This window comes from Drosophila persimilis, unplaced genomic scaffold (assembly GCF_003286085.1).
Source record: "Drosophila persimilis strain 14011-0111.01,24,50 unplaced genomic scaffold, DperRS2 tig00000000-arrow-pilon, whole genome shotgun sequence".
NCBI classification, from domain to species: domain Eukaryota; kingdom Metazoa; phylum Arthropoda; class Insecta; order Diptera; family Drosophilidae; genus Drosophila; species Drosophila persimilis.
Window position 1 is genome coordinate 14,374,585 of NW_020825288.1, and position 16,223 is coordinate 14,390,807.

Sequence of the window (16,223 nt, forward strand, 5' to 3'; positions counted from 1 at the left end):
ATTTTTTAAATATACTTGTTCAGGTTCGACATCACAGGAGTGTGGATACCAAATTTGGTTGCTCTAGCTCTTATAGTCTCTGAGATCTAAGCGCTCACTTTTGCAATAGGCAAAGCCGACCATGAAACGTGTGCGAGAGAAAATTGTTTTCATCATTTTGGCTATAATAATTATATGATCTGGTTCAGATACTGCAGTCTGAATCAGACTGCAGACTGATCAGCAGATACAAATCGGTTGTACTAAGACATGGGAAACAGATTTGAAAATATAGACCAATAAATTTTATTCGAGAGAGCACTTCCATTTAGAAATTATTTGATTGAATTATATTTTATATTAAAAGCAAACATATTTCATATTTAAATTAAATATTTTCATATATAGATTAAAACTATATATTACCTACAAATTTGAATATATGATTTTGTTTTAATTATTTCGTAATCAGATATTTCGGTCAATGTAAATTCTAAATTCATAAAAATGCCATTTTTCTCTAAGTGTAGGTAGGTAGCCCGACCTTAGCCAAATCTTTTTGAGTTATGTCAAAACCTGTTGCAATGTATGTATGTATATGTACTCACATCATATACATATATATCTATTATCGTAGCCTTTCTTTGCGTTAAAACCTTTTTTTTTCTAATCAATCAACCAATTAAGTTTCTGAGGAAGTGAATTATGTGATTATTTTTGATACATGCTATCTGAACAAAAAATTACTAATGCTAAAAATAATTAACTACGAGTATAAGAAACTATACTTGATATTTTGCCTCTGACCTTTTTTGAATGTTTTCCATGGAATAGGGTGATGATAGGGTGTGATAGTATAGACAGGCAGTGTCATCTAGTCATGATCGACTCTACTCTCGCGTCTCATCTTATTACCTAAATTAAGACGTGGTGTAAAAATTAGCATATTCCCAAACAAATTCCATTGTGTGCCTGACTCAGACTTTATAGTTCGACTGGAAGGTTCCGCTTGGGTAGAAATTGCATTTGCGAGTATGTATGTAAGTATTGTTTTGAGCTTTGAATATGAAACGTGCGATTAAAATGTTTATGGTCACGATCCTTAATTTTTATGAGAACGGTTTTAAATCGAGAGAGAATCAGAGAGAGAGAGACAGAAAGAGAGGAATGCACGGGCGTAGTGCTAATGGTTTCTATGTAGCTGTCGAAGCGATAGTAAGCTAATCCCTCTCTGGTAGATAAATATTCTAGCAGTAGTACTAAGAAGCGCAGCGCGAACAGTTCGGACATATCGGCTCGCACTATTTCATATTTATTGTAACGGAAATGTGTTGATAAGGGCGAGGCGAGGGCATGTTAAAAACTAAATACCAACTAATTCCGACTGACGACGAGCATTCGCTCAAGGAAAAAACCTCTGCACCATGGATACTGCAGTTTGGCCTTATATTTGTAGGGCTCGTGACTCTGGCTTTGTACACTTGGAGTCCTGGAGTAGTTCAGTGGGAGGCCAGTACTTTGGGTACTCCGACAGCGGTTGAGGCGTTCATCAGTTTGGAGGCGGTTTCTGTAACCTCCGTTTTTCAACAGTCTACTACGGAAAATGAATACTCAACCACGGGAAATGAATACTCAAAAACGGCCAGCGAATCCTCAACCACGGGCAATGAATACTCAACCACGGATAATGGACAGTCAACCACGAACATAGTCTATGACCAATCGACAGCAAGGACCACTGAAGCATTACAGCCGGAGACAAAAAGAATAAAGTTCTTTGTGAATACCCCTCAGTGTCAAATGCCATATCTAAACCCTTTCTCTAGAAATATCTTAAACATATACCACAGGAAACGATATGTAGTGTGTGATAAAGACCCGGACATGCTTAAGGTCATCTACAATGAAAAAGATCAGACCTACAAACTGCACAAAAACTATCCCAATGCTGCATGTTGCTACAAGCAGATCTTAAGAGCAGGAGCTCGGACAACAGCTGACTCCAAGTACAAGTAAGTGCTGAAGATATATTCATACAAAATTATGCATCCGAAGGATGCTTTCTGCATAATTTCTGCAGGTTGCTGTCGTGCGTTACGTTCCCCCAGGATTTTGTGGTACCTCCAGACGTAGAGGCAGTGATAACTGAATGCCGTCGGCCATACAGTTCGAAAGTCTTGCAAAAGGATGGCTTTAGTTTCGTACATCCACAGAAGCCAGATCCAACTCCTTCATCATCTCCTGAGGAAAGGCCCAGCGTCCTGCTCTGGGGTATCGATTCGCTTTCACGTATGAACTTTGAGCTAACCATGCCCTTGACGTACAAGTATTTTCGGGAACAGCCTTGGTACGAGCTGCAGGGTTATAATAAGGTTGTAAAGCGCAGTATAGTACTATAGATTCGTTGATTAATGGATGGTTTCTGTTCTGTAGATGGGCGACAATACCTTCCCCAATCTGATGGCAATTCTCACGGGCTTCAATCAAACCCGATCATATTCAAAGTGTCGACCAACCGCAGTGGGTGGCCTGGATGCCTGTCCCATGATCTGGAAGAGATTTAAGGCGGAAGGCTATGCGACCGCCTACGCCGAGGACTGGGCGAGTATTTCGACATTCGACTATCTGAAGAAGGGCTTTAGGAGGCGTCCCACGGATGTGTATGGACGCCCTCTGGTCCTGGCCCTGGAGAAGGAACTGAAGAAAAAGTATATAAAGGAAATTCCATACTGTTTGGGACGAAAGTCTTCCGCTGAGTACATCTACGACTTGGCCGAGCAGTTTACAGAGGTTCACAAGAATCGTAGTTTCTTTGGCATGTTCTGGACCAACTCCTTTAGCCACAACGACTTTTCCTTGCCATCGGCCATGGATGCCAGGATGGTCAAGTACATGAGAACCCTGGACCACAATGGGATCATGCAGAACACCATCATCATCTTCTTCAGCGATCATGGCACCCGATTCGGGTTGCTGCGTAAATTAGACAGCGGTTTTCTGGAGGAGCGGCTACCGGTTATTTATATACGTCTTCCGAAATGGATCCGAGACAAGTATCCGGAGTTCCTGGACAACTTGAAGGCAAACAAAAACCGGCTGACTTCACCGTACGATATCCATGCCACACTCAAGCACATCTTGGAGCTGGACACACCCGCGGAACAGTTGCCCCGACCCGAGGGCTGTCCAACCTGTCACAGCGTCTTCCAAGCGGTATCCTTGTCCAGAAACTGTTCGCTCGCGGGCATCGACGACCATTGGTGCAGCTGTGGTGGCTTCACGGAGGTTTCTTCCACAGATCAAATGGCCAAGACGATAGCTGAGCAGCTAGTGGAGGCCATAAATCAATTTCTGATCTCCCTGAAAGGCACGCAGAAGTGTCGGCATCTGAAGCTTGACAAAATAATGTCCGTTCATAGGAAGGGTAATTCATCTGTCTATTTGATCCAGCTATCCATTTCACCTGGCGGCGGTTTCCTCGAGGCCTCTGCCGAATGGAACCCCAAGACCCAAAAAATATCCACTAGTGTGCCCAGCATCAGTCGATTGGACTCGTATGGGACACAGTCGCGGTGCGTTCAGGTGAAAGAAGCAAAGAAGTTCTGTGTCTGTTAAACATAATCGGCTGCGATCAGCCCCGGATAACCGCAGGACCACAGCACAAAAAAGGAACCACTGTTTTGTATCTGTTTGGCATCTCATGGCTATTGTTCCGGTCTCTCAGATCCACCACGTTCGAGTGCGGATGGAGTCCATCGCTAGGGACGATCTTCTAGTGTATGGTTTTGGTATTTGCCAACTGTTGGGAAGATGCACAATCTAATTAATTATTTTCGTACATCTTAGTTTATTTTTGAATTTTGTTACCTAAGTATGTTAACTAGTGTTTATGTAGCCACAGAAGCCGCAAAATCTATCTAATCTCTTTGCTATCAATCCAATTCTTTCACTTTCTATTATCTCAATGGCACTTGAAACGTGAGTACTTAGGAGGAAAGATTAAAATGCTCTCTGTATTCAAAAGAATCGTTTCATATTGATTACAGTACTCAACTTTTGATAGTTTAATTCGTAAAACTAAATTTATTAAAGTATTTATTATTGCAAACGCTGGCTTCACACCCTTCCCCGGCCCTTGTGAGGAATATCAATTCAATTTTATCTAGACAAGAATTCAGATACCCTGAAAAAAGTTGTTTGTATTGTATAATTGATTGTATTTTGTAATCTAAGATATCGCCATATTTTCCAATAATGATATGACAATGTTTTAAACGAAATGATTTTTATATTTATGGCTTGTAGATGCAATAAAGATTATCAGACAATGTGACGACGAATGGCATCGCAACTTGTACTCCACACCATGAATAATCGAATATCTTAATTAAAGAAATCGCAGTGGATATTTAATAATAGCTCAGAATCCTTTGAGGTTGATGTGTCTACCATCTAATAATAATGATCCGACTTGTCTCAAGGACAAACTTAATAAAAAGCATTGTGCATTTTTAAAACGAATTCTAGTAATTATAACATAACATATATAACCGTTGTAGTCTTTGTAACTTAACAATTAATCAATAGGTAAAGTAACCCATGCAATATTTATAAGCCCCATTATAGCAACTTATAAAAGAAGTTGTATATAAGCAAACTAAATAAGATAGATAGAAGAGAGTCTGTTCCTTCTGTAGCTTCCTATAAGCTAATCCAATGCTAATCTGAAATCTATAGTTTAATTGATACTTTGGGTACCCCTCGGGGCCGCAAAACTCGTTTCGCTTCGATTCGGTAATCTGGTAGAATCTTCAAAATTGTGTATGCCACAGCGAAAGTTATTATACCCGATACTCAAAATGAGTATATTAGATTTGTGGTAAAAGTGGATAGGTGTAACGTCCAGAAGGAATCGTTTCCGACCCCATAAAGTATATATATTCTTGATCAGCATCAATAGCCGAGTCGATTGAGCCATGTCTGTCTGTCCGTCTGTCCGTCAGTCCGTCTGTCCGTCCCCTTCAGCGCCTAGTGCTCAAAGACGATAAGAGCTAGAGCAACGATGTTTTGGATCCAGACTTCTGTGATATGTCACTGCTCCAAAAATATTTCAAAACGCAGAATAGTAGAAGATGACTATATCTTACAGAGTGCAAAATCTGAACCAGATCGTATAATTATTATAGCCAGAATCACGAAAACAATTTCACTCTTTCTCGCTCTGTCTCTCTCTAACACACAGGTTTCATGGTCGGTTTTGCCAATTGCAAAATATGAGTTCAAGAATCTCAGAACCCATAAAAGCTAGAGCAACCAAATTTGGTATCCACACTCCTGTGATATCGGACCTTGACCGTTTTGTGTCAAAATTTCGCCACACCCCCTTCCGCCCCCGCAAAGGACGGAAATTTGTTGCATCCACAATATTGCAGATTCGAGAAAACTAAAAACGCAGAATCATAGATAACGACCATATCTATCAGATTGCTGAATCTGGATCAGATCAGATAATTTTTATAGCCAAAAGGAACAAATCAATTTGCACTGGTTACGCAGCGTCCTACGTCAAGCTCAGACTGATTTTCTGTCTCTCTCGCACGCAATCTTCGTCGTGTCCAGGCCCAGGCCATTTTGACGGGTCAATTGATTTCGATAGGAAAGAATCAGGGGGGAGAATCTTATAGTTTAAGATGTTCAGCTTATGTATTATCCACTCCCAAAAGAGATATCGGTCCGGGGGCAGAAGCGTCGGCAGCGCCGGACGGAGTGGGAACAGTCAGGACATCATCAGCAACACACACACCCACACTGGGAGCCCTTCAAGCAGAGGTTCCATTCGATTTGGGTTACTAGACGCTATTTTTGTTGTTGTTGTTATGGAAAATTTACCGTTTAGGCGATTCGCTCAATCGTTTGAAGCCAAGAATCTGCGATTCAAAGGCTAGGAACTTCTCGTTGAGGGCGACGAATTGTTTCCGGACATCCAGAAAACCGGTTCGAGTTAATCTCACAAAAGTGCGCATTTCAGCGCCAATCTCCCGGCAAGCCAAACATGACCAAGACAGACCCATAATTTTGAGATAAGATCGTTTACGCGACCGAAATTCCCACCACCAGAAAATTGTACGTAGTCAAATTTTTAGCATAGCCAGCAGCTGGGGAATGAATCGCCGATACTGTTGCTACCGAATTCGCATTCCTTTGCACTGCAAATAACAGCCATTTTTGACAGCAAATAAATAACTGTGAACGAAGAATTCCAAAAGCGCATAGTGGGAGAGAGCACAAGAAATATGGGAGAGCAGGCAGCAGAGCGAGCGCGAGTATCAGCAGCTGAGGCAATATTCCAAGGCAGACGATCCAGCGAAGTGACGGAAACGAATAGTGAACTCCCGAAGGCAGAGAAATCGAAAGAAGAGTCCAGAAAGAAGAATGCAATCTAGAGAGAGTGAGAGCAAGAGTGCGAGCAGCAGATCCGCTCATGATAAAATTATAATTATATGTATAATTATTATTAAGTTACATCAGAGTGTGTAGGCTCGGGGACAGTACACACAGATGATCGATGATCCACAGCAGAATGGATAAGAGCAAAAACAAATTTCTTACGCAAGTCATGTTCAGAATCATATATTTACATATATTACAGTCGAACGTCTCTGTTACGAAATTCCGTACTACGAAGTTTTCTCTATATATATCGAACTTAATTCCAGAACACTTCAATTTCCACCAATTTTCAGTACGTTTTGCTGTCCGTATAAGTAGTATACTAGCCCGTAAGTAGTATGCTCATGCGTTTTCGAAATGATAGAATTGATTGACGCATTGGGGTACTTAGAGTTTTAGGCAAGTGTAGGATAGTTGAAAAAATTAAAAAATATTTGCTTAAAGATTTTATTAAGAAGGAAAAGTGGAAAAATCAAATGAAGACAAAAAATTACGAATTATTTGAAAGCAAAATAAACGAATGGAATTTCGACTGTAAATCAATAAAAATCACTGGTGATTAACACAATTAATGTGAGTTCGTAGATGTGAAAGATAATTTGTAATTTATGTTGTATGATTTTGAAGTAAAGGCAGAAAGAACAGGCTCAAGCAAGAGAAAGATCAAGAGTCTCCATACTTTATTAAACCTGGAAGTTTGGACTATGTATATAAACAATATAGTTTGAATTCAATAAATTTATTTGTCACCAATTATTTTTATAGTAGCTAGTGCAGAGTCTGACATGTTAATATTAAATTTGAAAATACATATAGACCAATAGGTTTGAACAGAGAGAGCACTTATGTATGTACATCTAGAAATTAATATCAAATTTTATTTATTTTTTTTTATATCAAAAACAAATTTATTTCATATTTAATTTCAATATGTTTAAACATAGATTAAAACTTTATATTTCCTACAATTTTAATATATGATATTTTTTAAAGTGTTTCTTAACTATGAAAATAGTTTGATATTTCAGTCAACGTAAATTCTAAATTCATAAAAATGTAATTTTTTTCTGAGTGTATGTAGGGGTCCGACCTTAACCAAATCTTATTGAGTTATGTCAAAACCTGTTATACTATATGTATGTATATTTAAATATGTACTTACATTATGTAAGCGCTTGAATATACATACATATATATTATCGTAACCTTGGGCTGGGATGGGAGATGTTTCTTTCTTTGCGTTGAAAACAATTTTTTTGGAATTAACAAACCAATTAAATTTTTGAGAAAAAACGTATTCGATCTGTAAGTTCAAGGGAATTATGTGATGAGAGCTAACCTTATTTTTGATACATGAAATCTGAAAAAAAATTACTAATACCATAAAAAAACTACGACTATATGAAACTATATTGGATATTTCGATTCTGACCTTTTTTAAATGTTTTCCAAGGAATAGGGTGATGATTGTACATATTATATTGTATTGTATGATAGGACAGAAAGGCAGTGTGATCTAGTCATGATCGACTCTCCTCTCGCGTCTCACCTTATTATCAAAATTAAGACCTGGCGTAAAAACGAGAATATTCTCAAAAAGAATTCCATTCTGTGCCTGAATCTGTCTTTATACATAGTTCGACTAAAATGTTCCGCTTGGGTAGAAATTGCATTTACGAGTATTTATGTAAGTATTGATCCTTAATTTGTATGAGTACGGTTTTAAATCGAGAGAGAATCAGAGAGAGGAATGCACGGACGTAGTGCTATTGGTTTTTACGTAACTGTCGAAGCTATAGTACGGTTATGCCTCTCTGGTATCGGCTCCCACTATTTCATATTTTTTGTGACGAAAATGCTGTTAATATGGGCGAGAGCTTGTAAAACACTAAATACCAACTAATTCCCACTGACGTAGAGCATTGGTTCAAGGAAAAAAACTGCACCATGGATACTACAATTAGGGCTTATATTTGTAGGGCTCGTGACTCTGGCTTTCTACACTTGGAGTCCTGGAGTAGTTCACCTAGAAGCCAGCACTTTGGGTACTCCGACAGCGGTTGACGCATTCAGCAATTTAGAGGCGATTCCTGTAACCTCTGTTTTTCAACAGTCTACCACGGACAATGAATACTCAACCGCGGATAATGGACAGCCAACTAAGAACATAGTCTATAACCAATCGATAGCAAGGATCACCAAAGCAGTACAGCCAGAGAAAAAAAAAATAAAGTTTTCTGTGAATACCCCTCAGTGTCAAATGCCATATCTAAACCCTTTCTCTAGAAATATCTTAAACATATACCACAGGAAACGATATGTAGTGTGTGATAAGGACCCGGACATGCTTAAGGTCATCTACAATGAAAAAGATCAGACCTACAAACTGCACAAAAACTATCCCAATGCTGCATGTTGCTACAAGCAGATCTTAAGAGAAGTTCGGACAATAGCTGAATACAAGTACAAGTGAGTGCTGTAGATATATTCATACAAAATTATGCATCCGAAGGATGCTTTCTGCATCATTTCTGCAGGTTGCTGTCGTGCGTTACGTTCCCCCAGGATTTTGTGGTACCTCCAGACGTAGAAGCAGTGATAACTGAATGCCGTCGGCCATACAGTTCGAAAGTCTTGCAAAAGGATGGCTTTAGTTTCGTACATCCACAGAAGCCAGACCCAACTCCTTCATCATCTCCTGAGGAAAGGCCCAGCGTCCTGCTCTGGGGTATCGATTCGCTTTCACGTATGAACTTTGAGCTAACCATGCCCTTGACGTACAAGTATTTTCGGGAACAGCCTTGGTACGAGCTGCAGGGTTATAATAAGGTTGTAAAGCGCAGTATAGTACTATAGATTCGTTGATTAATGGATGGTTTCTGTTCTGTAGATGGGCGACAATACCTTCCCCAATCTGATGGCAATTCTCACGGGCTTCAATCAAACCCGATCATATTCAAAGTGTCGACCAACCGCAGTGGGTGGCCTGGATGCCTGTCCCATGATCTGGAAGAGATTTAAGGCGGAAGGCTATGCGACCGCCTACGCCGAGGACTGGGCGAGTATTTCGACATTCGACTATCTGAAGAAGGGCTTTCGGAGGCGTCCCACGGATGTGTATGGACGCCCTCTGGTCCTGGCCCTGGAGAAGGAACTGCAGAAAAAGGATAAAAAGGAATTACCATACTGTTTGGGACGAAAGTCTTCCGCTGAGTACATCTACGACCTGGCCGAGCAGTTTACAGAGGTTCACAAGAATCGTAGTTTCTTTGGCATGTTCTGGACCAACTCCTTTAGCCACAACGACTTTTCCTTGCCATCGGCCATGGATGCCAGGATGGTCAAGTACATGAGAACCCTAGAGCACAATGGGATCATGCAGAACACCATCATCATCTTCTTCAGCGATCATGGCACCCGATTCGGGTTGCTGCGTAAATTAGCCATCGGTTTTCTAGAGGAGCGGATGCCGGTTATTTATATACGTCTTCCGAAATGGATCCGAGACAAGTATCCGGAGTTCCTGGACAACTTGAAGGCAAACAAGAACCGGCTGACTTCACCGTACGATATCCATGCCACACTCAAGCACATCTTGGAGCTGGACACACCCGCGGAACAGTTGCCCCGACCCGAGGGCTGTCCAACCTGTCACAGCGTCTTCCAAGCGGTATCCTTGTCCAGAAACTGTTTCCTCGCGGGCATCGACGACCATTGGTGCGGCTGTGGTGGCTTCACGGAGGTTTCTTCCACAGATCAAATGGCCAAGACGATAGCTGAGCAGCTAGTGGAGGCCATAAATCAATTTCTGATCTCCCTGAAAGGCACGCAGAAGTGTCGGCATCTGAAGCTTGACAAAATAATGTCCGTTCATAGGAAGGGTAATTCATCTGTCTATTTGATCCAGCTATCCATTTCACCTGGCGGCGGTTTCCTCGAGGCCTCTGCCGAATGGAACCCCAAGACCCAAAAAATATCCACTAGTGTGCCCAGCATCAGTCGATTGGACTCGTATGGGACACAGTCGCGGTGCGTTCAGGTGAAAGAAGCAAAGAAGTTCTGTGTCTGTAAAACAAATTCGGCTGCGATCAGCCCCGGATAACCGCAGGACCACAGCACAAAAAAGGAACCACTGTTTTGTATCTGTTTGGCATCTCATGGCTATTGTTCCGGTCTCTCAGAGCCACCACGTTCGAGTGCGGATGTAGTCCATCGTTAGGGACGATCTTCTTGTGTATGGTTTTGGTATCTGCCAACTGTTTCCGCAACTAATTTCAGGGTCGTGATTGTGCAAAGAGCAAATTAGTTGACAATTACATGACAATTGGCAGATACTACTCTCGGATAATTGCCCAAGCAGTTGTCACTTTTCAATTACCAATATCAGATTTTTGGGAAGATGCAAAAACTAATTAACTCTAATCTTAAATCTTAATACATTTTTTAATTTTCTTTCAAACTTAACAATAAATCAATAGGTAAAATAACCCAACCAATATTTATGAGCCCCAGTATAGCAACCTATAGAAGATGTGTTATAGAAGCAACCTAAACAAGATAGATAGAAGACAGTCTATTCCTTGTGTAGCTTCCCATAAGCTAACTATCCAATGGTAATCTGAAATGAATAGTGTAATTGATACTTTCCATACCCCTCGGGGCCTCAAAACTCGTTTCGTGAGTGCAACTGTTGTGAAAACAAATTTACGAGTCAATCAAAACATACACGCATATCAGGCTCAACTTGTTTTCTTATCGAAAAGGACTGGATTGGTTGGGATGGTATGGAAAACAAGAAAAACATGGCAGCCGGATGAGTTCATTAGGGGCTGGGTGGTTGATTCTGCCTCAACCTCAAATGATAACCACAGAAAACGACGAAAACGATTCTTGACAACCGAAGCATGGATACTCTCTTCTTAAGCGTTCTGGTTTCAGTGGTTTAATCGGAATTAAATATATTATTAATATATGATAATGCTCAAGGGATAGAGATATTTGTCAATATACTACCAACGGAAAGGTTTTAAATTATTATTAAGTATTTTGATAGCCAAACTATGTCTTTTCGAATGAGAAAACCTGCGTTGCAATCGAAATCCTTTATTTGGTTAGGGTAAAAAAATACAAGTATTAACAACAAACAGAAGCTGAAGCACAATTTAAATTGTTCAAACATTTGATAGGGAACGGACATAATCTTGCTGTCTGATAAGGGTAATAATAATCGGTGGCACACCGCTACCTGGAATGCGGGAGAGGACAAGGGCAACGCCTATTAAACGCCTCGCTGCTTTCAAATGAGATTGGCATTGGGCCTGACTCGTCCTGGCGCATCCTAACGGCAGAGGGAGATAGCCATAGTGCTGTCTGCTTCGGGAAAATGGCGGCGATGACTTCGAGTGGGCTGTCCTTAAATAGCGCAAGGATGCGCACCTAACTCAACAGTAGCAATTCGACCAGCCCAGCAGCAGGATCGCCAGGATGAGTGAATTCAGCATCGATTATATATTGAACCGCGCTGGCGATAGATACATCGGCACCAATGCCTCCGTCGGTGTTCTGCAACGAATCCGCGCCAGCATTCCATTTCATCCGTACGCGCATCCCGGATACAAGGAGCAGCGTGGATCGCCCCCGGCTGTGGTGGCTCTTGAGGAGGGACATCTACCCATGTACGACTGGCTGCAGTACACCCGCTACCATCCGCCCAAGCTGCCACGTGCCCTGCGGCAGAATGGACCCGCCAAACGTACGCCTGGACGCCTGCCACGGATCCCCTTCACTCCTGCCCAGCTCCAGGCTCTGGAGAGTGCGTACAAGGAGTCGAACTATCTGAGTGCCGAGGATGCCAACAAGCTGGCCGAATCCCTCGACCTGACCAACACCCGCGTGAAGATCTGGTTCCAGAACCGGCGCGCCCGCGAACGACGCGAAAAACGCGACAAAGATGAGAGCTGCGACTCCACCTTCTCTTCGAATGCCTCCAGTCCGGAACCGGACATGCTTGTCATTGTTTAATGGGAGATATGGTGGAGCACCGCTCACGTTATGGCTGTTACTGGTGTACCTTGTGGAATTATTATTGAATTTAAACTCATTGTTGTACAAATAAATCTAAATAATTATACAGACAATATTTCATTAAATTATTTAAGTAAAGTAAGTTAAATTATATTATAAATAAATTAAATAACAATTACCCTAAATTATTGAGAGTTCTTTATTCGCGAGATAAAAATTCTGCGTTCTTTATTGAAATTTGGAAAATGAATTCCAGAGCTAGTGAAATTTGTTGCTTAAATATGACTATGATATCTAAAGAAGTTGTATTCAAAATGAAGCAGCTTCTTAAATTTTGTTTTTTTTACAATATCTTACCGCAGCAAAGCGAAATGAAATATGATATTGGCAAGATTATTTCAAAATGAAAAAACTCTCTACTGTACTTTATTTATAAAAAAGTCTTTTGTCGACATAGCAACATACAATATTTCTGTCTGTTCTTCTTCTGTAACATCTTCTGAAAAATGTTCTATTATTTTTATTTAACTTTAAACGGTTGGAGCCTCATTTAAGAAAGCTTCCAGAAGGTTCGTTCCCGGAAGCTGAGTTTTCCTTTTTATAGGATATTTTGTGGTTATTTTATTGAGAGAACAGAACATAACTTTTCAAGTAAAAACAAATGATTGAAACTACATAGAGTGGATATTTGTCTTTGAACTAAGTTTATTGATAAAATCTTTGAATAACCATATTTTATTATTAAAATACTTTGCTTTTAATAACATTAAACAAATAATGAAAGATTTTGAATTTTTCTACAATAGAAACCAATAGAAATAGCATACATATGAGCATCCCGATAAAAATAAAAAATGTTCCCCTACAATGGATACATTTTTAACTTTCATCTGCATTAGAAATTCAATCAATTATGTATGTATAGTTCTCCCCACATATGAAACACCATCTCATATCAGTTTCACCTGATGTAAATCCAATTTGGATAAAGTAATTCAATATTTCATGACGGAAAATGGTTGACTTTGTTCATTTTGCTTCCCACAAAACCAGGCATCACATTCGAATAATGGGATCAAACAAGACCGCCCCATACAGAGATACCGTCTAGCCCATATGGGAAAATATTTAAAAATGGTGAATGAAAATGAGGAAATTCGCGTGCCGGAAAAACAGCAAACGCTGAGATGGAGTCGGGAATGGTGGAGGAGGAGGGCAGGCTAAGCCGATTTCGTAATTGTTGCTGTTGTTTTTATGGTCAAGAATAATTTGTTTTTCCGCAACCTTTGTTTGCAAAACATGCAAAAAATATCAGATTACAAAGCGGCAGTTCCTCCTGAGAAGATGACGGAACCATTTTCCGACGGAGAGTGGGGGACAATGTTTCAGGATGCGTTTTCCAAGTGTATATAGAATTTGTATTTTTGCCACAGAGCCGGGCAAATGAGTTTACGCAAATCCCAGGGATGTCTGCACCTAATCCCCCATCTAATCCGATCATATGAGTACGAAAGGGCCAAAGGATCTTGACCCAAGTGGACAACAGGAAGAGCGGATCGCGTGCGCCATTTACTTATCTCAAATGAGCATCGAAAGGTGATCTGCAGCAAAGGGTTGGCCATCGATACTGAAATCGAGAATATCAAATGTCGCATACGATCAATAAGCAGCACATGTCCACATATTTATCAGGGAACAGACCGCCGTCTCTTGGAAACTTTCCACATCAGACCCTAGCCATTCTCCGTCAGAGACACAGACCGAGTACTCGAAGGATCAGCTGGAGCAATTTAAGCCACACTCATTAGTTGCAGATAATTCGAGTAAATTTGTGAAATCGGCTTATGATTTGCATTCAATTCAATTCAGTGAAGGAATGTTTATGTTACTAATCTAGTCCTGTTTGACAAACAATGCGGCAATATTTATTCTAATGGCGTAGAATAACACAGCAAATGTCCCCGGCGGTCGCTTCTTGTCCCATTCTTAGGGCCGGACAAAGGCCAGGCGCAGGCGCATGCGCAAATACTAGTAGAATGGAAAAACTGGGTCAAGACGGGCGCGGGATGGACTAAACGGACGGGGATTAACGTAATTCCCATTTTTACGTAGATTGAGGTAAGCGCGGTGCGCTGGCTTAGCAGGGCGTCAGACAGACTGCCCTTTTTTGATCTTTTGTGTAATTTGGAGATGCAGAAATGAAAACTTGCCTCTGCTTTTCAAATTTAAATGTAAAGAATTTCTGCCAACAGACTGTTGCGTTTAACAGCACCCAGCGCACTCTAGCTGTAGTTGACAGCACCTCTTGGCCAGTAGGGTTGCCAAGGCGGTATATTTACGGTACATCGTACGGTATGTAATGGGATATTTTATCAACTTCATCAATCTATTAAATTTCATTTGCAAAGGTAAATCCAATAAAAGCAAGTGTTTAAAATAAGCCAGTCAATTAGAAAATTGATTCATTAATTGAATGAAATTATGTGGGCATGGCTAAATGTTCTATCTAGCTCATAATATTTGACGGAACATCAAAATTAAGCAATATGGTTCCCAATCCTGGACCACGAACGATTAGCCCATTGTAGACCAAGGGGGTATTTGAATATTCTAACGAAGACATTGACAATTTAATAGCTTTAACGCCATTCAGGTGAAAGATATCTTTTTTCGTGATCAGAGAAATAATGGTATGGATTGCTCTACCATCAGTAATGTTTTCCGCCATTTACCCTAAGTCGTTGAACAGTTTAAATACAAGAGGCTTAAGTGGGCTAAGTTCGTTTCTTCATCGGTATATTTACGGTATATTTTGCAAATGGGTCGGTATATTTCGGTATATTTTTGAGAGTCAGACCGTATTTCATAACTGCGCGGTCACACCATCGCCATCTTTCTTTTTCGATCCGCACGCACCGAGTGACAAGGTGAGCGAATAATTTTTTGCTAAATAATATGGAAAAAATGAGAGTTCAACAACAAAGACGGTGAAAATGCGTGACCGAGTGTGCTCTGGATGGGTGGTGCATGAAATGCCAGAGTCTTGACGAATGAGAACTGTTGAAATGAGTGATTGAATCGGCACACGTGTTTCGCTTAGTCGCGCCTCTGCTACAGTGGAAACTAATTTGTCTTTTCGTCGTTCGGTTGCAGATCGCGTCAAGATGCAGCTTTTCGTACGTGGATTTGAAACTATTGAGGCTTTGGAGGTGTCCCAGGATGCCACCATCGCTGGAGTCAAGGTGAGTACGGACGGCGCGGGCTGACATCGTTCGCTACAACAACAATAGTCCAACCCTAACCTAATTGTTGTTTTTTGGAATTCAGAACCAGCTCGCCCAGCTGCATGGCTTCAACGCCGAGGAGGTGAGCCTCAACTGCGAGGGCACCACCCTGGCCAACGAGACGCCCGTGACCGCGCTTAGCTCCTTCGAGCTGGACATCAACATTCCCATGCTTGGTGGTAAGGTGCACGGCTCTCTGGCTCGTGCCGGTAAGGTCAAGGGACAGACCCCCAAGGTGGAGAAGCAGGAGAAGAAGAAGAAGAAGACCGGCCGCGCCAAGCGCAGGATCCAGTACAATCGCCGCTTCGTGAACTTTGTCCAGGGCTTCGGCCGTCGTCGTGGCCCCAACGCCAACTCCACGTAAAGTGTGAACCGTGTCTCTGGGATGATGAACAAGTCGCTATCTTTTAATGCATAATGATGTTCATAAAGTAATTTTCAAAAATTAAACAAACTATTTTACAAATTTCAAGTTGTAAACCCGAC

General features: G+C 41.1%; 4 protein-coding genes across 4 annotated transcripts; all 4 read left to right on the forward strand.

Annotated features, from left to right (window-relative positions):
- Positions 1-1,261: 1,261 nt before the first annotated feature.
- Positions 1,262-4,254, forward strand: LOC6587811. Its single transcript, XM_002013667.2, has 3 exons — positions 1,262-1,991; positions 2,060-2,351; positions 2,413-4,254. The coding sequence occupies exons 1-3, from the start codon at positions 1,333-1,335 to the stop codon at positions 3,592-3,594; spliced, it is 2,133 nt and encodes a 710-aa protein (XP_002013703.2). The 5' UTR covers positions 1,262-1,332; the 3' UTR covers positions 3,595-4,254.
- Positions 4,255-8,056: 3,802 nt separating this feature from the next.
- On the forward strand, positions 8,057-10,796 carry LOC6587979. Its single transcript, XM_002013668.2, has 4 exons — positions 8,057-8,116; positions 8,409-8,898; positions 8,967-9,258; positions 9,320-10,796. Exons 1-4 carry the CDS (start codon positions 8,077-8,079, stop codon positions 10,529-10,531), a joined length of 2,034 nt encoding a protein of 677 aa, XP_002013704.2. The 5' UTR covers positions 8,057-8,076; the 3' UTR covers positions 10,532-10,796.
- A 1,117-nt stretch (positions 10,797-11,913) lies between these two features.
- Positions 11,914-12,450, forward strand: LOC6587938 (homeobox protein EMX2). Its single transcript, XM_002013669.1, has one exon. The coding sequence runs from the start codon at positions 11,914-11,916 to the stop codon at positions 12,448-12,450; it is 537 nt and encodes a 178-aa protein (XP_002013705.1).
- Positions 12,451-15,606: 3,156 nt separating this feature from the next.
- LOC6587797 lies at positions 15,607-16,222 on the forward strand. The gene is made up of 2 exons (XM_002013670.2): positions 15,607-15,695; positions 15,781-16,222. The coding sequence occupies exons 1-2, from the start codon at positions 15,618-15,620 to the stop codon at positions 16,099-16,101; spliced, it is 399 nt and encodes a 132-aa protein (XP_002013706.1). The 5' UTR covers positions 15,607-15,617; the 3' UTR covers positions 16,102-16,222.
- Position 16,223: the final 1 nt, after the last annotated feature.

Coding starts and splice junctions, on each gene's coding strand:
- LOC6587811 (XM_002013667.2), top strand. CDS start 1,333: ATGTTAAAAACTAAATACCAACTAATTCCGACTGACGACGAGCATTCG. Junction 1,992..2,059: donor ACAGCTGACTCCAAGTACAA/GTAAGTGCTGAA, acceptor TAATTTCTGCAG/GTTGCTGTCGTGCGTTACGT. Junction 2,352..2,412: donor AGCTGCAGGGTTATAATAAG/GTTGTAAAGCGC, acceptor TCTGTTCTGTAG/ATGGGCGACAATACCTTCCC.
- LOC6587797 (XM_002013670.2), top strand. CDS start 15,618: ATGCAGCTTTTCGTACGTGGATTTGAAACTATTGAGGCTTTGGAGGTG. Junction 15,696..15,780: donor CCACCATCGCTGGAGTCAAG/GTGAGTACGGAC, acceptor TTTGGAATTCAG/AACCAGCTCGCCCAGCTGCA.
- LOC6587938 (XM_002013669.1), top strand. CDS start 11,914: ATGAGTGAATTCAGCATCGATTATATATTGAACCGCGCTGGCGATAGA.
- LOC6587979 (XM_002013668.2), top strand. CDS start 8,077: ATGTTCCGCTTGGGTAGAAATTGCATTTACGAGTATTTAT. Junction 8,899..8,966: donor ATAGCTGAATACAAGTACAA/GTGAGTGCTGTA, acceptor TCATTTCTGCAG/GTTGCTGTCGTGCGTTACGT. Junction 9,259..9,319: donor AGCTGCAGGGTTATAATAAG/GTTGTAAAGCGC, acceptor TCTGTTCTGTAG/ATGGGCGACAATACCTTCCC.